Source organism: Notolepis coatsorum (assembly GCF_963971535.1).
Source record: "Notolepis coatsorum genome assembly, chromosome: 12".
Taxonomy (NCBI): domain Eukaryota; kingdom Metazoa; phylum Chordata; class Actinopteri; order Aulopiformes; family Paralepididae; genus Notolepis; species Notolepis coatsorum.
In genome coordinates, this window is record NC_140176.1 from 47,819,768 (window position 1) to 47,846,086 (window position 26,319).

The 26,319-nt window shown below is 45.6% G+C and overlaps 1 protein-coding gene across 2 annotated transcripts in view; it reads right to left on the bottom strand.

Moving 5' to 3' along the window:
• Window positions 1-1,935: 1,935 nt before the first annotated feature.
• nck1b (NCK adaptor protein 1b) overlaps window positions 1,936-26,319 on the bottom strand; it is a 142,351-nt gene continuing 117,967 nt past the window's right edge. For both annotated transcript variants that reach the window (XM_084326694.1, XM_084326695.1), the window contains 2 exons: window positions 10,724-11,475; window positions 1,936-2,849 (listed from right to left, as the gene is read on the bottom strand). In XM_084326694.1, the coding sequence (XP_084182820.1) occupies window positions 2,649-2,849; window positions 10,724-11,475 (953 nt within the window). In that variant the 3' untranslated portion in view covers window positions 1,936-2,648. The remainder of the gene's footprint in view (window positions 2,850-10,723; window positions 11,476-26,319) is intronic.

Below are 26,319 nucleotides of genomic sequence, written 5' to 3' on the forward strand. Positions count from 1 at the left end.
AGTACTCAACCTCTACCGTCTTTAACAACGAATGTCCACAACACTCCGATGTATTATCTTTATCCAACATTAGATAATGTTTGGAAATACTGTTAAGACTGAAAACGTAAAAACGGACTTGATAAGAAATTCTCTCTCGAGGCTTTATCATATAACGTGAAAAGATAAAACTGGATGCCCTTTTCTTTGGAAAAACACATTTCAAAGCTTTTTAGGACCTACAGCATTGGCACTGAATCAGGGAGCCTTTCCTAAACTATGACTAAACCGACTGGAACACTCTTGGCGCTCACAATCAAACGCTTGCCCTAAAAAACACGTGACATGTTTTAACACAGGGGCGCTCAGAACGCCATAGACACGAGTGACGTGGGAGAACAGGACATCAAACCGTGATGAATACATTTCACTCTGCTTCCTCTCTGTAACCAGCACTGGTGGGAAAGGCGCTCGCCGTGTACACAACACACATGGAACTGCTTTCTGTAAATCCTTTACATTTCTGTGAGGGGAAGTAGGCGTCTCCTTGCCTGCCATATATACGGTCGCACAGGCGTGCACACTAAGGCTGTGGGCGTCGTGGACGGAATTAATATGACCATCCCTCCCAATATCGATGTGCATCTTGAGATCCGCTCACAAAGACTGCATGTCATGTAATCAAATTGATGTTCGTGGCGTTGTGCTTGCATGGTAATGTGAAGTGTGATATTATCAAACCCAAGCGCTTCTCAAGTGATTCCCGCCACACTACAATATCACAATTTCATCATCAAAAGACATGACGATAGCGGACGATAATGTTGAATTATTGCCCGGCCCAATCGCTCACTCACACGCGACCCCGAAGTGACCCTTCCTACTTCCTTAAACCTCCCTCCCTCCCTCCTCCTCCACGATCGTTCAAGAAGAATGACATCATCTAGAGTGCCTGGACAGGCCCCCGCTCTCTCCCTCTCCCTCGCTCTCCAAGCTCCTCGACGTGGCTGTTGTTCAGCTCCGCTACTCTTTATGCACGTGTGTGTCTCCAACCCCCACATATTCCTTATCTCCAGAGAGAGCACCCCCACCCCCCCCAGATAATACTGGAGGATGCATCAGCTGTCAGTCATACTCCAGCAGGCGATAAGGGGTGGGGGGGGGGACTGGTTGGAGGAGGAGTTCTGCACAGAGGTCTCCAGGCTCAGAGGAGCAAGAAAAGGCTTCAGTTAAACACGTGGCCTACAGAGGCCTCGACTGACTGACTTCCCATTACCCACCTAGGCTGTCAATCAATCCTCATCCCCAGGGAGACGGTGATGGTGTGAAGGCGATATGGCTACAGCACATAGTCAAAAGATATGATAGAAAAAACAGATACAAAGGAAGATAATGCATTCTTGTGCCGGTGGATTGAAAATAGTCCTACTTCCTGTCTGCTGAGTGGGACGGGGCTCTCACATGCTCAGAGGTAGCTGGACGAGGCTAAAATCTGTTTTCTTTTGCTGGATCTACACATCGGTGTCTGAATGCTTTAGAACACCATCGCCTTGTCACAGAATGGTCCAATTTATAAATACATTTCTATGCGTCAGAAAGGATAAGCCATTATGGAGCCTGTGTCTGCTCTGGTCTTAAAAAGGTGGGGGGGGGGGGATTAATGAGCCACCTTCCAGGAAGTGGAAAAAAAAGTCTGATACTTTCTTGGGATTCGGGGGAGGGGCTAAGCACCTCGCTGCCTCTACCTTTGTGACGTTCAAATGACAAACGCAGCCACATTTGGACAGGTAGACCCCAGTTATTCCAATATCTGCTTTTAGGAATAAACCAAAAAATAAATATCCTTCTCCTCTGCAGTCACTGTATCTGGGGGGGGGGGGGGGGGGGGCACAACACTTCGTAATCCTCACGATGAGAAATGAAATTCCTACTAATAAATATACTTTGGTCACTTAATTATTTTATTCATGATTAGCAGTTAGCAGACGTTGTAGATCATCGTGTCCACAAGATAGCAGTTTGTAACGATGAATGAGTTAAGGACAGACAAAACAAGTGAGTTGAAATGTGTAGATCTAGGCTAGATTCTGGATTTGCAAATATCCACCATCTGAAATGTTGTTTCTGTTGTTGAGTAAGAGTTAAAAAATAAAATAAAAAAAATCACATTTATAAAAAAAATAAAGAAATTAAAATAAAAAAAACTGTTAAAACGAATATATATTATCGACAAAAACAAAAGCGAAAACTAAATGTAGATCTAATAGATGTCACTGTGGAAATACATGATGACCTAAAAACACTGGATATTTTCAACTGGTCAACCAAGAGGTCTGTAGTCCACACATGAGAGTCCATAGTCTCTCGTCTCCATTCCTCTCTCTCTCTCTTTACCTCTCTCTCCCTCTCTTTTATTCACCTTCCCCTTCTCCTGCTGGAATGCTCACGATTCCGGGCGCATAAGTCCTGATGATGTGTAGAAAAGTCTTTCAGGCTTCTTGAGTTTGAGTTTTGTTATGTTAGTGTGTGTTCATGCGTAATCTTCGTGTGTGTATGCATGAACATGTGTGTGTCTGCATGAGCGTGTGTGTTTGAAAGTGTGTGCATGTGCATACTGTGTGTGTATGCGCGCATACTGTGTGTGTGTGTGTGTGTGTGGGAGAGAGAGATCAGGAGGCGGCCAGGGCCTTGACCAGGTACAGTTTGTCTCCCTGCTCGCTGGTGAAGATGGGAGCTTTTTTGTAGTGTTCCACCAGCTCCTCCATGGAGTTGAACTTGCGCTGTCCGATGCAGTAAAGGCTCTCCTTCAGCTGCACCTTGAAATGCTTGTTCTTGCCCTGGGCTTTCAGGGAGATGGAGAAGTCGTTCGGCTGCGAAAGAGAGAAAAAAGGAAAGACAAGAGTTAACAGTAAGTGTGGGGAAGGAATAGTGATATCTCAGTGTGTATATATATATATATATATTATATTAAGGCTGTAAATCGATTAAAATATTTAATCTGATTAATCGCATGATTGTCCATAGTTAACTCACGATTAATCGCAAATTAATGGCATATTTTGTATCTGTTCTAAATCTACCTTAAACGGATCTTTTTCCAGTTTTAATACTCTTATCAACATGAGTCAACAAATGCTTGCTTTATGCAGCCATTTAACACAAAAGGATGACCCTCATGCATTGCAAATTTGCATCAAATTCAAAACAGTGATGCACAAAATAACTTTTTTTTTATCTACTTTTTCTCCCATTTTCTATTTTTCTCACATCCCAATTTCGTATCGTCCAATTCTACCCTCCCCTGTCTCGAACGCTGTTAGGCCATGCCTCCCACAAGCCGGCTGCAATGTGGACGAAGCCTTACATCACGTGTCCCCTCCGGTACTCGAGGAAGCAGCCGTCGCATCTTTTCACCTGCACAGCGCAATCTCTCAGCGTTGGAGGACTGCGTGGGAGGGACACGCCGCCCCCGTCGCTTCCTGATTCTGCTGCGCAGGCGCACCAACCAACCTGTAGGAGTCGCTGTCCACAACGTCCGATCCCCACCCATCAGCTTCCCACCCCCTAATACTGCCAATTGTATTAGTATGAACGACCAGCCAAGCTGATAGTAATGCGGAGAGCTGGGCTCGAACCCAGCGTCTCCTGCATTGGTGGCGAGCGCCTTGCCCACTACACCACCTAGCCGCCCTATGCACAAAATAACTTAAAAGAAAATAATTATTTAAAACAATGAATAAAGTGTGCATGAAATAATATGGGAAAGAAAACGTTAGGAACTTGTTACATTCACCCACACAAGGGCAGAGGACTCACCCCCTCTCTCTTTCTTGCGTAAAAAAAAAGTGTGGCGTTAAAAGAATTGTTAACACGTTAACTCAGGGAACAAAATAAGGCCTAACAAAATTAATAGTTGGTTTCCGGTTGCCGACCGACCCTGCCGATTTAGGTGCGACCCAATATATTTTATGAGTTTTAAAAAAAAATTATTATAAAAAAAAAAAAAAAAATCTTTTTTTTTTAATAAAGTTTCATAGAAATCTTAGTCAAACATTTAGTATTATGGATATTCAACATGCTGGCAGAGTACATGCATCCATGTTGTTGTGAACATTTTAATTAAATAAAGAAATTCCCTATCCATAGTCGCCGTGGGAAAGAATAAAATAAAAAAATAAAATAAAATAAATTCCCTACCTACCCATGGCCAAACTGACAACCAACAGGAAACCAACAATATATTTTACTTTGCCTAAGTACCCGCCAACCGCCAATGGCGGGCAGATTTAAGGTTTGGCGACTAACAATGAGAGGTCTGCCCGCCACCTGGCATGTAGTTCATATCGATACTCTTATTTTGAAAATCCTGTGCGGGTCTCCTTTCCGCCCCAAGCGCAGCTCCAGTCATAATATCTATGGCTCCGGCAGCTAGCAACGTTCAGTTCATATGATACTCTTATTTTGAAAAAACCCGTGGCAACTCCGCGAGTCATATTCGCCCAGTCCGTGCTTCTGCTCGCATTAAAGCCGAGCAGGGCTACACAGCAGTGCGCCTATTTTGCGAGCCGAAATAAGTCTGTGGTGTTTTTTTTCTCACAACGGGTCAAATGCATCTAACATGCGTTGCATCGTCGCCATTCCTTTATGCCCACATCGGCCGAAATTAACGTTACGTTAGCGTAAGCTAACAAGCTAATCCTGATCAGAGGCAGAGCCATAGTGAACAGCAGACAGTGGGGACTGAGGAAAGGGAAATGGGGGGCACTCTCCCTTTCCCTGTGTGTGTGCGTGCGTTTGGAAAGACGATGAAGTCACTAGTCAGGACTCTATCAGGAGTATATTATAGTAAACTGAGGATTACTGAGGATGGACAGATAATGTTGATATTCAAATATAAAAAAGTTTCAAGAGGAGTGGAAGTTTGAAGACAGACTAGACTACAATATGATGCAGGGGTGGTGAGTTGAAACAGTGTGCGTGTGTGTCCGACCCCACTTCTATGTTTCAATAAATTATTTGCATTTAAAACTATTAACGCTGACTCATTCCTTCAGTCCACTCCAAATTATGCTAATATTCCTTATGTTGTTTATGATATTAATTGAAAATAGCATATGAGAGTACCGTACTTTTCGGACTATAAGCTGCGGCTTTTCCCCCCATTTATCGACCCTGCGGCTTATATACCGGTAGGGATGGGAATCGAAAACCGGTTCCCATTGGGAACCGGTTCCTAATTGGCCGATGCCTGGAACCGTGTGGCTCCTGTGACTTTCGATTCCCTTATCGCTGCCTACAGTTGCGCAATAACGTTACGTTAGCATGTAGCCATGGCAGACTCTATTTGATTCCTTAAGGGCTCGAAATTGCCTGGGTTTTGGTAATATGCTCCCGAAATGCTCCCGCTGTTTGGCTACTTCTATGTGCAGTGAAAACTACTTGAATGCTTTAGAACCTTGCCATTGATTTAGATCAGGGTGAGCTAAAATTAGCCGCGGAGCTAACGCTATTTAATCAAGCTCACAAAGAGAGATAAACAGCTGACAGCGGATAGTACAGGTACAAATACAATAAAACAGCAGGTGGGGGCTGTTGTGTAAACCTTGTACTCTTTAGTTCACATATAATGAGAGACGTGAGTGCTTGTTTACTAGTCTCTGTAAGCCAGGAAGAGTGGTGCAACATACAAATGTGTCCGTGTAGCAACACAAGCCAATACTTTAAAGGACAGGGGCCCGGGGAGGGAGCTCTCTCTCTCTCTGTGTGTGTGTGTGTGTGTGTGTGTGTGTGTGTGTGTGTGTGTGTGTGTGTGTGTGTGTGAGAGAGAGTGTGAGTGAGAGACAGAAGTCAGAGGAATAACAACCTGTTATTCAATAGATTCAATTCGTTTAAGAATAAAAAAATAAATACATTTTAAGAGAATCTCAAATACATTATTTTATTTAAGTGTAGGCTATAGTTAATGTTTTATTTTTTACAGTTTTTGTATTTTTCTGACATGGGGGCTCAACAATAAATGACAATCAGAAATGTCAAGTTGCATGTTGTTATTCTAACCAGCTTAGACCCCGACGCTCTGCATCTTCTGGCCGCCTCAGACCTACTCCTATCCGAGCTCCGGGAGGGTCATCAAAGAGAAGTCGCCTATTCTCAGTCCTTGCCCCACAATGGTGGAATGAACTACCCACCCCAGTTAGGACAGCCGAATCACGTCCAATCTTTCGCCGTCGACTAAAGACGCACTTCTTCAACCACTATCTGAATAAAAAAAAATATATCTAACCCTAACTAACCGTACTGTCATGCACTTGTCCTAATAAACTAACCTACACTGTAGCACTCAACACTTTGATGAACATTGTTGCTCAGCTGATAGAGTTGTGCCCTTCCTGATGGCTTGTCGTACAGAACTTGTAAGTCGCTTTGGATAAAAGCGTCAGCTAAATGACTAAATGTAGTTCTGTTGCATTTCCAATTTATTTATTTAAATTATAAATTGATCAGGTATCGATAAAGAATCGAATCGATAAGCAGAATCGATAATGGAATCGTATCGATAAAATCCTATCAATTCCCATCCCTATATACCGGTGCGGCTAATCTATGGATTTGTACAGCTAACTGGGCACGCTCCCTCAGCTCTGTGACCGTCAGATCAGACTACTAAATCTGCTGCAGCAGTGCATGCCCTCCTCCTCCCCCTCACGTCAACAAACCATTACGGCAAGAGTCTAGTGTATGAGCAGCTCAGGGCTCCTCTTTCAACATGCTGCCTACCTATGTACCCGGCGCTGCTAACTGGCTAACGTTATGAGAGCTAACGTTGCTACCTACAATACCCGGCGCTGCTAACTGGCTAACGATATGAGAGCTAACGTTGCTACCTACTATACCCGGAGCTGCTAACTGGCTAACGTTATGAGAGCTAACGTTGCTACCTACTATACCCGGAGCTGCTAACTGGCTAACGTTATGAGAGCTAACGTTGCTACCTACAATACCCGGAGCTGCTAACTGGCTAACGTTATGAGAGCTAACGTTGCTACCTACTATACCCGGAGCTGCTAACTGGCTAACGTTATGAGAGCTAACGTTGCTACCTACAATACCCGGAGCTGCTAACTGGCTAACGTTATGAGAGCTAACATTGCTACCTACAATACCCGGAGCTCCTAACTGGCTAACGTTATGAGAGCTAACGTTGCTACCTACTATACCCGGAGCTGCTAACTGGCTAACGTTATGAGAGCTAACGTTGCTACCTACTATACCCGGAGCTGCTAACTGGCTAACGTTATGAGAGCTAACGTTGCTACCTACTGTACCCGGAGCTGCTAACTGGCTAACGTTATGAGAGATAACGTTGATACCTACTGTACCCGGCGTTGGCTAACTGGCTATCGTTCCTGTTTAAACAAAAATGTTAATAAATGGGAGCTTCCTCAAACAGCCATCTCTTTCCCGACAATCCCCTCTGTGCACGAACCCTTACATATGGTAATTAAACATTAAAACACCTGCGGCTTATAGTCCAGTGCGGCTTATATATGTATGCATCATTCAATTTAGCTGCTGCGGCTTATATTCAGGTGCGGTTTATAGTGCGAAAAGTACGGTATTATAATAGTAATAATAACACATGGCGATATACTAAAAAGCTATTTATAATTTTTGGCTGGTAAGTCAAAAAGTTAATTTTGTTCCCTGCGTTAACTTTGACAGCTTTAATATATGTCAAAGTTAATGCGATATTAACGCCACTTTTTTCTTTAATGCACGATTAACGTTTTTATAAAAAGAAAAAAATCTGGCGGCTGGGTGGCTTAGCGGACATTGCGCTCGTCACCAACGCAAGAGACACCGGGATCGACTCCGGCTGTCGCCGTTGCCTCCGGCTTGGGCCAGTCGTCATACTAACTCAATTGGCAAAGTTAGGGGGTGGAAGTCGATGGGTGGTAATCTGGACGTTGTGGACAGCGACTCCTACAGGTCGGTTGGGGACGCCTGCACAGCAGAGACAGGAAATGGCGGGGGGTAGTGTGAGCCTCCCACACGTTACACCTCGCAAATGAGAGTCTGCGCTGGCAGGTGAAAAGATGCGACAGGCTGCCTCCTCGTGTACCAGAGGGGACACGTGATGCACGGCTTCTATCCTCCCTACAACCGACCAGTGGGGGGCATATGCGAGCAACGTTCAAGACAGGGGAGGGAAGAATTGGCACAATGGAATTGGGATGGGGAGAAAAATAGAAAATGAGAAAAAGTGGATAAAAAAATAAAAATTTTAAAATGTTTACTAGACTTCACTCGGGTGTATTATTGATACTCTCATTGATACTATGTTTGTTTTCTGACTCAAAGTGTGTGTGAGTGAGTGAGTGAGTGAGTGAGTGAGAGCGAGAGAGAGCGAGAGAGAGCGAGAGAGAGAGAGAGAGAGAGAGAGAGAGAGAGAGATGAGGAAGGGGCAAGAGAGATGGGAAAGTGTGTGAGAGAAAGGGAGGGGGACGGGGGGGGTGAGTACTCAGCCCTTGTGTGGGTGAATGTAACAAGTTCCTAACGTTTTCTTTCCCCTATTATTTCATGTGGTCAATAGAAAGACAAATTATAAATCTATACAACACGTTGTCATACTTATAGGAGAAGGTCCAAAATCACAATATCTGCCATTTACAACTTGTCTGTAAGTCCTGTCGGACAAACTGTGGAGGTACTGTAGTGCCACAAATATGTTAAATGTGCAGATCGCTGTGTCAATCATTATTTTGTAAACAAATTATTATATCATGGTGATAATATTATATCAGAAGCCCTAGGGCGGCTAGGTGGTGTAGTGCAGTGGTTCCCAAAGTCGGGGTCGCGACCCAAAGGTGGGCCGCGAGCAGCCACGGGTGGGCCGCGAGATGATTTAAAAAAAATAAAAAAAAAAATAAAAAAAAATATATTTTTTATTTTTTATTTTTTTATTTTTTATTTTTTAATTTTAATTTTTTTTGTCAGGCCACTGAACTTAGAAGCAGGCCAGGACAGTGTTTCTAGTTGTATTCTAAAATTCTATTCTATTGTATTCTAAAATGTGACTATATGGTTTTATATTAACTTAATAAATAAACAAAAACGAAAAATCTACTTATTTCAACGAACATTTCAAACTAAATAACAGATTATGCACATAAAACGCTGAAAACAACCGAAGCAACAATAGTATTTTAATGAGGCTATTATTATTATCATTATTATTTTGCAACAAGTTAGCCCTCTCATAAATAGCACATATAAATGAATAACTAACTTGTACTAACTTAATAGGATTGAAGTGATATTTGGCTTAAAAAATCGGTCGCCTGGCAAAAAAAAAAAAAAAAAAAAAAAAAGGCAGACGATGTGTATTGGGCCGCGGCTCTCTGACGCCTTATTTTCTGGGCCCCGGCCGCGTGTACCGGTTCCGCAACAGTAAGTGACTTCCGGGTAGGCCTGATTGGCCCCGACAGGCACGTGACGCGGCAAACTCAGGACGCGCAACGAGGCTGCTGAGAGCTGTCGCGCGGAAATAGGCTGTCTATTGCCATTCTCTAACACAAACTCTAACCTTAACCAGCTCCTTAACAGCGCCTAAACTTAACCGTTCTAACCTTAACCAACTCCGAAACAATGCCTAACCTTAACCTTAACCATGCCTAACCTTAACCATAGAAAGAATATTGCCATTCTCTAACACAAACTCTAACCTTAACCAGCTCCTTAACAGCGCCTAAACTTAACCGTTCTAACCTTAACCAACTCCGAAACAATGCCTAACCTTAACCTTAACCTTAACCATGCCTAACCTTAACCGGCGAAAGAATACACGTTAAAAAAAAAATCACGTTAAAAAAAAAAGATTTGATGGGATTCGAACTCACCAACAACGGACCACAGGATCGCAGGACCGCTGCTCTGCGAGGTGAGCTATAGCGCCGAATGAGAGTCATGGCGTATTTGGACGGTTACGTAATTCCGTAAGGGCTCCGCGGAGCGTGCCGCGCGGCAGAGAAAGTTGCGCGTCACGTGCCTGTCGGGGCCAATCAGGCCTACCCCGGAAGTCACTTACTGTTGCGAAACAGCTACACGCGCCCCGGCCTGAAAAGTTTGGGAACCCCTGGTGTAGTGGGCAAGGCACTCGCCACCAATGTGGAGACGCTGGGTTCGCGTGTTCGAATCCAGCTCTCCACATTGTTTTCAGTTTAGCTGGTCGTCCGCAGTAATACACATTGGCCATATTACGGGGAGGGAAACTGAAGGGTGGGGATCGGGCGTTGTGGACAGCGACTCCTACAGGTCGGTTGGTGCGCCTGCGCAGTAGAATCAGGAAGTGTCGGGGGCAGCGTGAGCCTCCCACGCGTTACTCCTCGCCACTGAGAGATCGAGCTGCACAGGTGAAAAGATGCGACTGCTGTTACCTCAAGTACCGGAGGGGACTTGTGCTATGTATGACTTAGTCCACATTGCAGCCGGCTTGTGGGAGGCAAGAAACAGCGTTCGTGACAGGGGAGGGTTGGATGATACGAAATTGGGATGGGAGAAAATATAGAAAATGGGAGAAAAAGTGGATAAAAAAAAAAAGAATTATATCAGAAGCCCTCTGGTCGTTCCCAATCCTAGTTTGTAATGTTCAAATAAGTGTTGCAAAATATGCCTAATGAGATTAAAGCAACACTTGGAGCCATCATCAGACACCATATGAACACGACACACAGCTGCCACTGACCGATGACTCGCTGTCTCTAATAAGGAAGTCCCCCTCCGAGCCCCTCTGGTTGAGGGCCACCTCCGCCTGGTGGCGCGTCACCTTGCCGTAGTACCACTCCTTCCCGGCGAAGCGGCCGCTGGCCGAGGGCGAGATGTAGTCGCAGTCGGGCGTGGGGGGTGCCGGGGGGCCCGGCGAGGCGCTGGTGGAGTCCAGCACCGTGACGTAGTTCTTGGGCACTAAGCCCAGCTGTCCGTCCGCCTTGCGGCACTTCCACCACTCTGGGTCGTTCTCGGGCTTCTCCACCACCTCCATCACCTCACCCTTCTCAAAGTTCAGCTCCTCGTCGTTGCCCGAGCTGAAGGGGTAGAGCGCCTGCACTGTGTGCAGCACGCGGCTCCCGTTGGCCGCGCTGTTCACTACCGCCGCCAGCTTCTCCGTCAGCGAGCCGGGCGGGTCGCCCGTCCCCCCGCCGCCACCTCCTCCGCCCGCCGTGCCGTCCATGTCCTCCGTCACGTAGTTGGAGGGGAACCAGCCCGAGCGGCCCTGGTAGCTGCCGCGCCACCAGCCGTCGCTGCACTTCTCCATCACCACCACCCGCGTGCCCTTCACCAGCGACAGCTCGTCCTCACGCTCCGCGGCGTAGCTGAACTTCACCAGCGCCGGCAGGTTGAGGTCGTACAGCCGCTCGCCGTTGTCCGCGTACATGTCGGCGTCCGCGTTGGATGCCGTGTCCCGCATACCCGCCTTCCTGCTCTTCACCTTCCCGATTCCTGCAGAGGGAGAGAAAGAGAAAGAGACCAGGGGGCAGGTGTTAGTGAGCTCCCAGTGTTTACACAGAACTAGGGTGGGATACCGACCGATGTGTAATATACTAGACAAGAGGGAGCCTTTTCCACAAATATATGGAAATTGAGAAGTTTGGAATTTTTTTTTACAACTGAAATAAAGATGTTTGTTAACACTGTCTGCCACGCAGTTTGACCATCTTATAGCGCTCACTGCCAGCGCTGTAAGCCTATGGAGTAGGGATGCCCCGATCGATCGGCCACCGATCGTTATCGGCCGATAATCAGTATAAATATGCGATCGGGGAATTCCGATAATTAGTCATATTCGCCGATCGCGGAAACTGATCAAGTGGATATCTCACTCGCTTGTCTCAGACGCACAGGACCTGCAAACTGCTCCTCCTCCCTAGCTCCGCCCGTACCCGTGTAGAGTTTGTAAACACAGAGGAGGCGGACCTCCTCTGCTGAGTCTAGATAGTGCATTCGACCTGAGCTAACGTTAGCTACCTAGCTATCGTTACTGTTTAAACAAAATTACCCAGTCAACTATTCACTTTTAGTAGGCATTGTCTAACGGTATTTAGCCGGCTAGCTACTGATAGCTCCGGATATCAACAAATGCCCCAGGAAGTCTAGTAGTCCATGTTGATATCTCCGTTAGCTTGCGTTAGCTTGCGTTAGCTGACGTTAGTTCACAGTTCAAAACGAAATGTCCGATTGAACTAAATAGTTGTCTTAACGTCATCTAGCCGGCTAGCAGTAGCTACAGATAGCTCCTGATATCAATGTCTTATAACATTGATTGAATGCGTATTCGAGCTGAGGGCTTGCTGAATGTGAAATGACCAAAGCATAACGTTACCAATGGGGTCCCGCTGCAGCGCCGGAGAATCCTTTTTGGAGCTGGAGGCTACTAGAGTACACACAGACAGTGGAGCTGTTTGCAGATAGCGAGCATTTTGACTTGTTGCGTGGTGGCGATGTCTCGCAGATAATACAAGTACAAGTCTAATTATATAATATATATATTTTATATAAAAAAAAAAAAAAAAACTTTTTATATAAAATTATTTTTAATTTTTTTAATCAAAAACGATCGGTATCGGCCGATATGGCTCACAACGATCGGTGATCGGTATCGGTGGCAAAAAACGTGATCGGGGCATCCCTACTATGGAGTCTTACAACCTTTTAAATATTATAGCTATATCGACATTACTATGGCCCATTCAACATCGGGTATCTATCGTTCCGGATGTGGGAACGTTATATTTTTCCATTCATACATTGTCGTGTTAATACCGTCGTGAATATAAGTATGTTTTTAGAGTGGTCTGCAGTCATTCCTAGAACGCAAGTTATAGGCCCAAAACGCATATTATACATAATCGATGGCGTTTCGTTCCTATACACGCTACATTAAAAAATTCAAATGCATACGATTGGTAAACATTATGCTCCATCATGCGCAAAGGAAAGGGGGGGGGGGGGGGGGGGCAGGGCTCTACGCTAACCTTTTTCACTAGGGGCACAGGTGCTCCTAAATGAAAAAATTTAGGAGCACACAAAGAAATTTAGGAGCACCCAAAAATATTTAGGAGCACAGTGAAAATATGTCAAGTAACAGAGTTTTTTTTTTTTTTCAAAAATAAATGTATATTTGTACTGTGCGTGCATGTGCAAACGGGACACATCTGTGCAATAGCACATACCACCAAAGTCACTGGCCCACTGTGTGCGTGTGTGTGTATCATCTGCGTGTGCAAACGGGAATGGGACAGACATTTGAACTATTAATTAAGTGATTAATGCCTACTATGGCAAAGTTGTAGCCAACAACTAGGCCTAATAAGAAAGGCAGTGATATTGAACAAAAAGGAGACACTGGCTTTACAACCAGGGCCATCAGTAGAGGGGGGAGCTAGTGTTGCTCTTTTAGAAAAAGAATCCTTTCAGGGTTGCCTATTGAAATACTGTACACCTCCAGTACAGTAGTTTGCGTGTCAGGTAGACCATTGATTGACAGTCGATTCTGCCAATTACGACGTCACACCGTTGCACTCTGGCCGTCCGGCGATGCAGCTAGACCCTATTGCCACACCGCTTGCACTCTGGCCGTCCGGCACTACAGCTGGACCCATTGCCCACCTCTGCGGTTGATAACGCTAGCCAAGTTAGCTGTACACACATACACAGTGGGCCAGTTGTAGGGGTGTAACAATGCATCGCAATGCATCGATCCTACTTTGCAATATTTACAAAACATGACATTGTTTTCGAACTCTAGCCATGGGGAAATGTTTAGCCAATTCACGTTAAATGTGTATGTCTTCCCTCCGGCTCCAGTGGGTGTAGCTTCGCTAGCTACAGTGGCTACATTGGGTGCTACAGTGGGTGTAGCCTCGCTAGCTTGGCCAACTTCGCTAGCATGCTGGCTAGCGTCAGTATCTTGGTTAACGTTAACCATCACCTCTGTAACATGAGCTGCCTCGCCTGACTTCTCATTCTCCGGTATCTTTCGCGCAAAATAAAAATGAATGGGCTTCGACATGGCTGTATTATTGTTTGACTCAGACAGTGACGCAGCCGCTGATCATTACTTTCAGTTTCCAGTCGCGTGACCACAGGAAACTACTGTGATTGGAACGTTTATGCGGCTGTGAACTGTGGGACTTGTAGTTTAACGATTCTCGCAGCGGAGAAAAAAAAGGACGAATGAGAGGCTGTACTCTGCACTCGCTGGCCCCACTCGCACGCCGTGCGAGTACTTGATTTTGCATGTTCGCACGCACATATTTTTAGGGGCATATGCGAGCAATATGGTCGCACTGTAGAGCCCTGGGGGGGGGGTCGTTTATGATTCCTTGATTGTCAGTAACGGCTTTCTTTAGTACGACATCATACGTTGATCAGATAGATTGCAATGAAATAAATCGACAATCGAGCTGGAATTAACGTTAGATTCCTCTTACCTGTGGCCGATGAGTCTGGAGAAAAAATATTCCAATTATTTGATTTCCATATGCTAGATCCGTTTTCAGTTTGTACGACGCAATAAACGCCGAAAGCATATCGATTCTTGCGTCTCGAAAGCGATCCAATGCACTAGAGTGTTTGTCTGGATCCACATAACAAGAGAGCTCTGCCCGGAGCATTTTCACCGATGCACAGAACGCACCATCCGGTTTAGAGTGAGTGCAACATCGCCCGAAATCCACCAGGCGGCAGTATTGAGCCGTTGCAATATCAGACAGAGTCCAGAGTCTCCCGGAGCCTTGCTGGATGAATTATGAATGGCAATAGCGAATAAAGGAAATAACGATCATAAAAATGAGTAAACTCGTTATTGGCGCAATTCAATTGGCGGGCAATAACGAGTAAACTCATTCTTGGCGCAGAAGCAGTTAATACAGAGAGTTAAGTAACGAAAAAAGGTACCATTGGGTACCAATACGGAATTCCAAGAACTGGTAGTGGTATCGGTTAAAGTGTGAACGGTACCCCACCCTACACAGAACATGTTATCACCATCTGACTGTTGGGGGGACGCCGTTCACCTGATTTTGATGTAGATACCCCTCAAATTAAAGCTGAAAGTCTGCACTTAAATCACATCTTGTTAGTTTCATTTAAAATCCATTGTGGTGATGTATAGAGCCAAAATTATGAAAACTGTGTTGATGTCCAAATATTTCTGGACCTGGCAGTGGCTGTACGTTCAGATCAGGAACTTTAGGAGGAGGCTAAACACCACCACCGGGGGGGTTTATACAGTGTATATCGTCAACCCCATCTCGCTTAAAATATGTAAATAAAGTATGTATCAACCACAGAAAAGTAATAATAATGTATAAGTTACATTTCGTATCGATGAAAGTCCCAAAAAAACTGGATCAGGAGTCGAACTGACAATACTTGAGGTGATTTTTGCAGATACGAAAATAAGTAAATATATTACTTATAGTATATACGTATATATATATATATATATATATATATATATAACATACATTATGTACCTTTTTTTCCTGTGGTCAATTAAGTACTTTATTTAAATTTGTCTGATGAGACAGTGTTGATATGGTCTACCTGCAGCAGGTAAGTGGAACACTGATACAACTAACTGACATTGTTTACAAAAATAATAATAATAATAATAAAATGATCTGACATCAGATTTGCATGTTACAAAAGCACAAGCCAGAGGATCCTAGCTCTCGCCAACTTGTCATCTCTTGACAATAACATGAAACAAGCTTCCACAGATACGCCACACACACACACACACACACACACACAAGAAAAAAAACAGACCTTTGAAAAGTTCAAGGAAATTCCCAGACGTATAACCAGCCAGCGATAATAAGTGTTAGTTGTGTTGAAATACATTTGGGGGGGGGGGGGGGGGGGGGGGTTAAGGACTAAGTGTCACTCCGTTACCACATTACAGTCCTGGGCCTCAACCCCCACTCTGCTCCAGAGCCAAATACATTCTTGAGGATTAGGCCAGGCTTCTAGAAACTAACTGACTAGAGGACCGGCAGTGCTGCTGTGAGGCAGGATCAACATGTCAAATAAAGATTCAACCTTGTCTTGACGTCTGTCACATATCTATCACACGATCATCTATCATCTATTACACCTATATCACACATCTATCATCTGTCACACACCTATCATCTATCACATATCATCTGTCACACATCTATCATGATTATCTATCACACATCTATCATCTATAATCTATCAAACATCTATCATCTATCACATCTATAACGCATCTATCACACATCTATAGAAGTCCCTAGATGGGTGCTACACCAGAATGCTGCATGTAGTACTCAACATCAACAAGGATGAGCAATTGAGCATGTCACCAACGCAAACTTGTATGGGGAGGGGGGCGCTAAGGGTGAGTGAGAAAGTAGCAGTCAGGAGAATGAGGCTGGCAGGTCACTGCCAGAGACACCAAAATCTGCCAGCCAGCATACTTGTGCTGTGGGAGCAACACACGGGCATCGGTCACGAGGATGTCCCACACTAACGTACGTGGAAATATGCGGGAGCAGGAAGTACCGGTGAGCTAGCCGGATGCATGGAGACCTAGATATCACACATCTATCATCCATCACATGTATCATCTATCACACATCTATCATCTATCACACATCTATCATCCATCACACATCTATCATCCATCACACCTATATGATGAGGAAGCGGTGTCAGAATCTTTTTTTGTATCCACTTTTTCTCCTCTTTTTTCTATTTTTCTCCCATCCCAATTCCACTGTGCCAATTCTTCCCTCCCCTGTCTCGTGTCCCCTCCGATACACGAGGAGGCAGCCTGTCACATCTTTTCACCTGCCAGCGCGGACTCTCATTGGTGAGGTGTAACGTGTGGGAGGCTCACACTACCCTCGCCATTTCCTGTCTCTGCTGTGCAGGTGTCCCTCAACCGACCTGTAGGAGTCGCTGTCCACGATGTCAAGATTACCACCCATCGACTTCCACCCGCTAACTCTGCCAATTGAGTTAGTATGAACGCCGACAGCCGGAGTCGAACCCGGTGTCTCTTGCGTTGGTGACGAGCGCAATGTCCGCTGCGCCCCCCAGCCGCCTCCAGAAATTCACTTTATTTGATCAAAACACAGAAACTTAAGATTAGAAACTTCTAACTTAACCAACTACCCCATATTAGTTGTTCAGGGGGAGCACATCCACAGACACCCGTCTGTCTGTCTGTCTGTTTGTTCAGTCCAAGCACCCAAAAATCACAGTACATTTTTAGTTTGGTGATGAACTATTTAAATAAAATAAAAGTTAATAAAAAAACATCATCCAAATGATAGAACACTGATGAACAGAAAAACACAGGCCACATGACTTCAGCCACGTCACGCTACCTGGGATGTTGGGATGTGGAGGAATCAAGAGGAGGTGAGCAACAGACAATGTGGGTTTCCATTCTTTCCCCCCTTTTTATCAAAACAATTACTTGCTCGCTGACGTGAATAGGCACTGATCTGCCACCGGCCGCCCACAATCAACTGTGATACGTTTATATTAGCAGCGAGTGGAAATAATGCGGAAGCGGTTATTTAGCAGAGACCTTCAGCTGTACACACGCGCACACACACACACACACACACACACACACACACACACACACCGTGTGGGAAGGTAATGGGACTGGGAGGAGCCTCTGTCGCTTGTATCACAGTCAACCTGTTGCAAAATATCATAGCGCACGCTGCCATGCGTATTCTGATCCGTGCAATAATATTCACGGGGTATATAGTCATTTGAAACAAGTTACCAATGCATTGTCCCGTGGGATTATGCCCCAGCGGTGAAATTAATTAGTCCCTCTCTATCTCTCTCTCTCTCTCTCCCCCAAAAGGTATCTGCCAGTGCAGTGCAGTGGGTGACTGTCACTCAAAGCGCATTACGAGTATGGGCGGAGCCCAGCCAAAAACAGCTTGGAATCTTGAAGGGCAGAAACTGCTGCTCTACAGTACTTGATTAGAAATACAAAACAATGAATTATTTTGAAACCTTACAGATGTGTTCCATAGGCTCACAGGAATTGTGTAAAATTTCCCAAATAGTAAGATAGTTCCCCTTTAACACTTTAAGTGCCGGAAACGTGTTTAGGCGTCTTTCCTAGCCATGCTCAAGTTGCCTAGGACGCCGTAACTCGTCTTTGATATCAATATTTCAAAAATCTGTGATCGGAATCATTTCCCCTCTGCAGCCTTCACACACAGTTCTGATCTCCTCTCAATCCTCTAGCGGTTCAAGAGCGCCATCTGGTGGCCGATCGGCAGATCGCCCAACAGGAAGTCATGTGGATGAAGTGGTGATCACCCATATTACTTCCGGGCACTCGCTATAGGTCCCGGGACTTGAGCTCGACACAATACATAGCGATCCGTTGCCAATAACTCGATAAACAACATGATTTGGACGTATATACTATTATACAACCTGGAAATGGACCGGGTATTTCGACATCCCATAATGGAAAACTGTCTACCCCACGCTGATCGCCCAATGGCCCGAGGAGACTGGGGTGAGTTTTAGCGTGTAATATTACCGTGTTCGATACTAACTGATCTGATGAACATATGACCCACATTAGATGAATGGTATAATGCTGCCCACGGAATTATAAACGCCCCCTCGCCCATCCGGTCAACATCAGATGACGCGTAGTAACTTCCAGAAGTACGTCCAGTTGGAATTTTTTATATCGCGCCGATTGCTATCAAACTGTATTTCATCATCAATATAATGCATTTGGGGCTATAAATCACGTTCTGGAGAAAGCTGCAGAAAGAGATGAAAACATACTTATACTTTAGATCATATTTTAGTATGAATATGTGAATGAAAAAGTTTAACGTTGCTACACCATGAACAATACATATAGGACATTGAATGGGCCCTAATAATGGCAATCTAGCAATAGAATTTAAAAAGGTATAGCCCTGCAAAGAAGGGGAACTTCTCCATGTTAAATAGAGCTGGCAACGGATGGTATATCATGAATTTAGCCTTAGGCAATCAAAGTGTTAATTAGTCAACTTGTGTGTGTGTGTGGGGAGGGGGGCTGTAGTTACCATATCATTTAACTATGACCAACCAAGCTACTGTAAAATGTTGCCAAAATAGTTAATCTGCGAGCAGTTGATTCAATCCCAACAGTGGCCATTAATAGTCTGCAGTTTAATAGAGTTATTGTCATCGACTGTGCCCTCTGCTTGCTTACCAGCGTGCTAAACAGCAGCTCCTCTCTGAGCCGACTGCTGCTGACTGTGACTAACGCTAGCTGCCACATCTCTCGACTCTGCGCGCAAAAAGAGGCTCAGTCACATTCACATTGTACTAATAATCACCTCAGCACCGCTGGCATGGTGCCACGCCCGACTGGGCTTGGTTTGCACTGCAGCTGGGTGCCACCACTCTCCCTCTCTCCTTCCTCACCTCCCACTCTCCCTCTCACATTCTCCCCTCCTCCACCCCTCTCTCGCTCTCTCTCTCCATACCTTGGACACTCCTAACCCTCCGACAGAGAGCTCATTTAGTTGGACCAAAGTGTGCTGATACCATTTAAGAGCTTCTTTATCAATCCTGTGTCAACATAGTGGTCCAGCCCAGGACCAGTCCGTCTCTCTATCGGCTAGCAGGCTAAATGTCACTACGAGAGGGGGGTAAACACAAACTGCTGGCTGGTTCTTAACCCAAGGCCAACTAGTGATGAATGCTGCTCTGACCCTGCAAAGAGAAACTACACGAGCAGTGAAACAAAGAGAACATGACTTTGAAATGTATCTCCCTTCCCAAGATGCATCATTAGTGTATCATATAGTAGCCTATATTAGCCTATTTCTACCATCTCTTTTACATATTATTACCCATTTACCCATTGCACATTACATTACATTATACATTTTTCTTGTTGGAACTGTACATAGCTATTTAAGTTATTTACATTTTATATAGTGTAATATCTGCATACTGCGCATCCTGTTATCTGCACACTGCCCTTTGTTAGAATTGTATATAGTCATCTTGCAGTTATTTAATTTTATTCTATGCTATTTAAATTTTAGTTGGATGCTGCTACGGTCAAGGAACCACAACAAAGTTGTAAAAGGTACTGAATGACGTGACAATAAAAGAAATGTGAATCTGAAAATAATTTCATTATCTAGTTTTGTACCAACAATATCTCCGGTTAGAACAGACGGTAAAACTTTGAAGTTGCTTTGTGTCCGTTTCACTGCCCGCACAGCCGCTGCTGTTATGTGTACAGGCTGTAACCCCACACAAGCATCCCGACAGGTGGGAGAGGGAAGGCCACTCCATCGCGCCCCGCGCATAGCAGAGGAGTTGACTGACTCCACCTCTCTGAGGGGGTGGATGAGGGGGGGCAGTGAGGAGAGGGATTACCAGGAGATCTGGGGCCTCTGGCTTCTATCCCCAGGGCCCCGGAGCCAGGGCTTTGGCAGAGGGTCGTGGGCTTACTGGACAGGAATGTCCGCTTGGCAGCGCGGCGTGTTAACCGGCGTATGAGACACATGGCACGGCTAGCCTGGTGAGAACACCTCGACTGCCCAGTTTCCAGAAGAACAGAAAACGGGTCCAGCGCTCAGGCCACACGGTCTCGATGCAGACTAGCGCTCAGGCCACACAGCCTCGCCGCAGACTAGCGCTCAGGCCACACGGCCTCGATGCAGACTAGCGTGCAGGGCACACGGCCTCGATGCAGACTAGCGTTCAGGGCACACGGCCTCGATGCAGACTAGCGTGCAGGGCACACGGCCTCGATGCAGACTAGCGTTCAGGCCACACGGCCTCGATGCAGACTAGCGTTCAGGGCACACGGCCTCGATGCAGACTAGCGTTCAGGGCACACGGCCTCGATGCAGACTAGCGTTCAGGGCACACGGCCTCGATGCAGACTAGCGTTCAGGGCACACGGCCTCGATGTAGACTAGCGTTCAGGCCACACGGCCTCGATGTAGACTAGCGTGCAGGGCACATGGCCTCGATGTAGACTAGCGTTCAGGCCACACGGCCTCGATGTAGACTAGCGTGCAGGGCACACAGCCTCGATGTAGACTAGCGTGCAGGGCACAGCCTCGATGCAGACTAGCGTTCAGGGCACAGCCTCGATGCAGACTAGCGTTCAGGGCACAGCCTCGATGCAGACTAGCGTTCAGGCCACACGGCCTCGATGCAGACTAGCGTTCAGGGCACACGGCCTCGATGCAGACTAGCGTTCAGGCCACACGGCCTCGATGCAGACTAGCGTTCAGGCCACACAGCCTCGATGTAGACTAGCGTTCAGGCCACACGGCCTCGATGTAGACTGGCGCTCTGGAGACATTGTGTGATAATAACAAGAGGTAGCGGTTAGTAGTACGTCAATTTGTTTAGTTGCTGCAATAAAAACACTATTATGAATCACAAAACGGACATGTCGGACAGGTGGACTAGGACAGCCCAGAGCGCGGCTGAGACGAGAGGCGGATTTAAACACCGGACTGAAGCGGGTGTTTTTTTTATTACGTTTGCAAAGGCTGCTGCTTGCATAATCAAAAGTCAGTCGGTTGAAATTATACAGGGAGGCAGGGTGTAGTCCCTGAAAGGGTCCGGAGGGGATGAGGTGCCTATGCGTGTGTCTGTATGAGACAGACGCAAGAGTGACAGGAACATGACTAATGTGCAACCGCGCAGCATGAGACTAGAAGTCTTTCACCGCAGATAGATTGTCGCTGAAAGGCATCTGTGTGACTCAGCGAGAGCGGAGAGACAATCTGACGGTAACGTCGGGCTCGGAGTGAAACGGCTTCCAGGTACAGTACACCCCATCATTACAGCCACACAGCTCCAGCTAACTACAGACTCCTCCACTGGCCCTGAGACAGGGTATTAAGGCTGATGTCTGAGAGACCAGGTCTAGTCATGCCAGCTAGAACCCAAAACAACACATGAGCCAACACAACTTTAGTGTTGAATTCGTTTTAAAAGGCATGTGTGTCAATTTTCTTTTGTATTGCCATTACCAGTTATAGTTCACATAAAGTAGGCTAAGCCTTCACGCCATTGAAGGTGTTGTAAAGATGTAATTTTTTATTTTTTTCACATATTTTGATCTATGTACGAGTTATCTTACTGGAGGTACCATTGAATGTATGTATTATTTCTATATGATAACAGTAAAAGTGGACTTAAAGATGCTAAGAGAGAGAAAAGGGGAGGGGGGAGGGGATACTTGTGTACACTTGTGGAGAAAAGGAACTAAAAATAATTGACAGCAAAAAAGCTATAGGCCCTTTGGATTAGCAAAAACCTCCCCCCTTTCCAAAAAAAATTAAAACGACAACACAGGCCTACACAAGCCGTTTATTCCTTCGACTTGAAACAAGGGTAAACAAGCAGAAAAACAATAATGTAATCATTCTAGACAGTACTGTATGAGAGCTAAGTCATCACACACACAAGTGTGGAAAAAAACAACAAACAAAGCGAGAGTGCAGGTGCAACCCCCAGGATATGCGCCTCGCGCAGTTGGAAATTACCTATTTAGCGCCAAACCAAAAAGGTCAGAGGTCAACCTTACATAAATAAAACACCTTTTAACCCCCCTATCCAGTCGAGAGCCCATATCTGGGGCTTCCTGGCCAGGTGACGAGGGGGAGGCCTTATCACACACCGCTATCAAGAGGAATCCATTCGGAGCTTCCTGCTGTCATGACCAACGAGTCACTTTGTATTAAACAAGCATGGCCGCCGCGTTTGCTTGGCTGCTCAATCTAAACCAAGGTGATGAATGGGTGTTGGGGATTTGCATCCTCTGTAAAGGCGATAGGCGGATGACACTGCACCAAGATAAGGGGGTGTTATTGCGGACATCGTCTATACGGGCTCGACCGGATCCGACACTGGTGTATTGATAATTAGGCGGGTGGCCGGGTAGCTAATAAAGCGGTTTTGTGTTTAGAGGGTAATTACAGGGTAATTTCTGCTCAGAGCTGGTATGTAGATCAAATGCAGACACCTTAAAAGGAGCACTTTGCGGATTTTCAACCTTAATCCCGTCATTCTGTTGTGAGGAGATGGTGTGAGAACCCAACATGTTCTGTGTCTCGAGAGCTCTGCCGCATCGGCACCCCGAGAATTATAGAGAGCAGACCTCTAGTGGGCGGCTACGTGGCGTAGTGGGCAAGGCACTCGCCACGAATGCGGAGACGCTGGGATCGCCTGTTCGATCCCAGCGCTCCACATTGCTTTCAGTTTAGCTGGTCGTTCATACTAATACACATTGGCCGTATTAGGGGGAGGGAAACTGATGGGTGGGGATCGGGCGTTGTGGACAGCGACTCCTACAGGTCGGTTGGTGCGCCTGCGCAGTAGAATCAGGAAGTGTCGGGGGCAGCGTGAGCCTCCCACGCGTTACTCCTCGCCACTGAGAGATCGAGCTGCGCAGGTGAAAAGATGCGACTGCTGTTACCTCAAGTAACGGAGGGGACTTGTGCTATGTATGACTTAGTCCACATTGCAGCCGGCTTGTGGGAGGCAAGAAACAGCGTTCGTGACAGGGGAGGGTTGAATTGGATGATACGAAATTGGGATGGGAGAAAATATAGAAAATGGGAGAAATAGGCGGCTACGTGGCGTAGTGGGCAAGGCGCTCGCCACGAAATCTGGAGACGCTGGGCTTGCCTGTTCGAGCCCAGCACTCCACATTTGCTTTCAGTTTAGCTGGTCGTCCGTACTAATACACATTGGCCGTATTAGGGGGTGGGAAACTGATGGGTGGGGATCGGGCGTTGTGGACAGCGACTCCTACAGGTCGGTTGGAGCGCCTGCGCAGTAGAATCAGGAAGTGTCGGGGGCAGCGTGAGCCTCCCACGCATTACTCCTCGCCACTGAGCGATCGAGCTGCGCAGGTGAAAAGATGCGACTGCTGTTACCTCAAGTACCGGAGGGGACTTGTGCTATGTATGACTTAGTCCACATTGCAGCCGGCTTGTGGGAGGCAAGAAACAGCGTTCGTGACAGGGGAGGGTTGAATTGGATGATACGAAATTGGGATGGGAGAAAATATAGAAAAATGGGAGAAAAAGTGGATCAAAAAAAGAAAATGGGAGAAATAGTGGATAAAAAAAAAAAGAGAGCAGACCTCTAGTGAACTGCAGACACCATTTCCTCAACTGTTTTTAGTAGAGGCCAACTCAAGGAAAGTTGAAGAAACGGTTGAGGAAATAGGAAATAGTGTCCGAGGTTCGCTAGAGGACCGCTCTCCTCTCGGTGACATCACCCGGAGGAGTTTCTCCTGCTCGAGACACGGAACACGTCGGTGAGTTACATGTCTGATCATCATGATCATCATGTACTGATCATCAACACATGCTCCTCACGACAGAACGAACGTTTCAAAACACGCACCAACTATTGTTGCTCAATATGTGTAATTGCGTCAAGAGCCACACATGATTCTATAAACATCTCTTTGTCCGTTTGGTTTAGTCACAGAATGTCTTGTGCAAGACCCTAAAGCAAATTCTATTATCTCTTCTGTCATCCATCAACAGGCCATTTCCTGATAGCGACAGGCTCAAAGGCTTATCTGCAAAAGGCAAACATCAGCTGACAATATTCGTGTATATCCGTCTCTAGTAAGTCAGGTGTAAAATGTAAAAAAAAAAACACAGAAAAGAAAACAAGTAAAATAAATCACTGCATTGTGATTCATCCATAGGGGTGTGGGTATCCAACTGCATTGGCTTGTAGAAATGATAAGCAATATTAACCAAAATAAAGTCAATGTGTTTATTATTAATTTTTTTTATTCCATTTATAAAACAGATTCCTAGATACATATGACTCCCCACTGAAAGAGATATGGGTCAGGTCTCTTTAGGTCCCGGTTCTCAAGATGGCGGCAGAGTGAACCGACTTCGTCTTTAATAGTAATAGCAAAGTCTGTCTAATTGTAAAGAGACTGACTTGTTCCCCTACTATGTGGCCATTGTGTGTGTGTGGGGGTGGTATGCGTATATATATATATATATACACGATTACTTCTGTTTTCCTACCTCTTAACACATTCGGGGCCATTGGGGGCCGTCTAATCTCACGCTAAACGGCCAGCATTTCAAAACAGACTTGCATTGTATGTGAGGCTGTTTGTAGAGCTAAATCTATACTTTATAGTATTGCTATCTGTCCATTCTCATTGTCAATTGAGACCATAAACCGTCCCTTCAAAATGGCTTAAAGAAATAATTTTCTCATCAATACGTTCTCATTTTATAGCCTCGTGAATATAAGCGTTATATGGGATTTAGACTAGTATATTTCCTGGAAGGCGAGATACAGGGCGCTAAGCTAATAACATTAAATCGAACAGCGTTTCGGCACTACAGAAGCTAGAGCTAAAACGCAAAATGCATAATGTCGGTATTCATGGTCCACCATGAATGCATGAAAGGGGGGGGGGGCGGGGGACGTAGTTTCTGATTATTGATTACCAATAACCGCATTAGCCTCAGTAGCCACATCAAAACAAGGCCTGATCAGCATGTAATTTACGTGAAAAAGATCTTACCGTGGGCCGGTTGGATCCCCAAAATGATTTCCCAGTTATCGATTGCCATCTGGTAGATCGATATGTCCATTGGCTGATGATATATTCCTTTACTGCATAGTGAATTCGGCGTCGCAAAAGGTATTCCAAGCTACAGGCTACACATAGAATCCAGCTAACTGTAAACCCCATTGAAAGTAAAAAAATTAAAAATAGTGCACCGTTCTGCCACAGGGAACACTGCATTATCGAGACAGCGCTCCTAAGAGGATCTGGCCGGTAATTAACTTTTCAGAATTCGAAGAGTAGGGTACTTCTGCAGTGCTGCTCGGTGAAAGGACCACCAGGTTTAAAAATCGTGCTGAACCATGGATGCACTCTGAAATACTGACCGCTATGAAAACCAGAGACAAAAAATGCTCTGAACTTCATAAAAGTCAGACAAAGCTTGCCAAAAGCTCAAACAGTGTTCTCCAAGCCCACGTGGAAGAACTCAAAATACAAAGAAACACTAAGAAACGATGTAAACACCATGATCAAATCCGCAAAAAGAAATGTCATCAATGACAAAACTGAGGAAAACAAAAACAAACCCTGTGAACTTTGGAAATTACTCAACAACCAACTAGGCTGCAGCAAAAAACAAAAAATCAGGTTTACAAACATAAACATAAAGACAGAAAACACTCATCACAGACAAGCTGGATGTGGCCAAATACTTA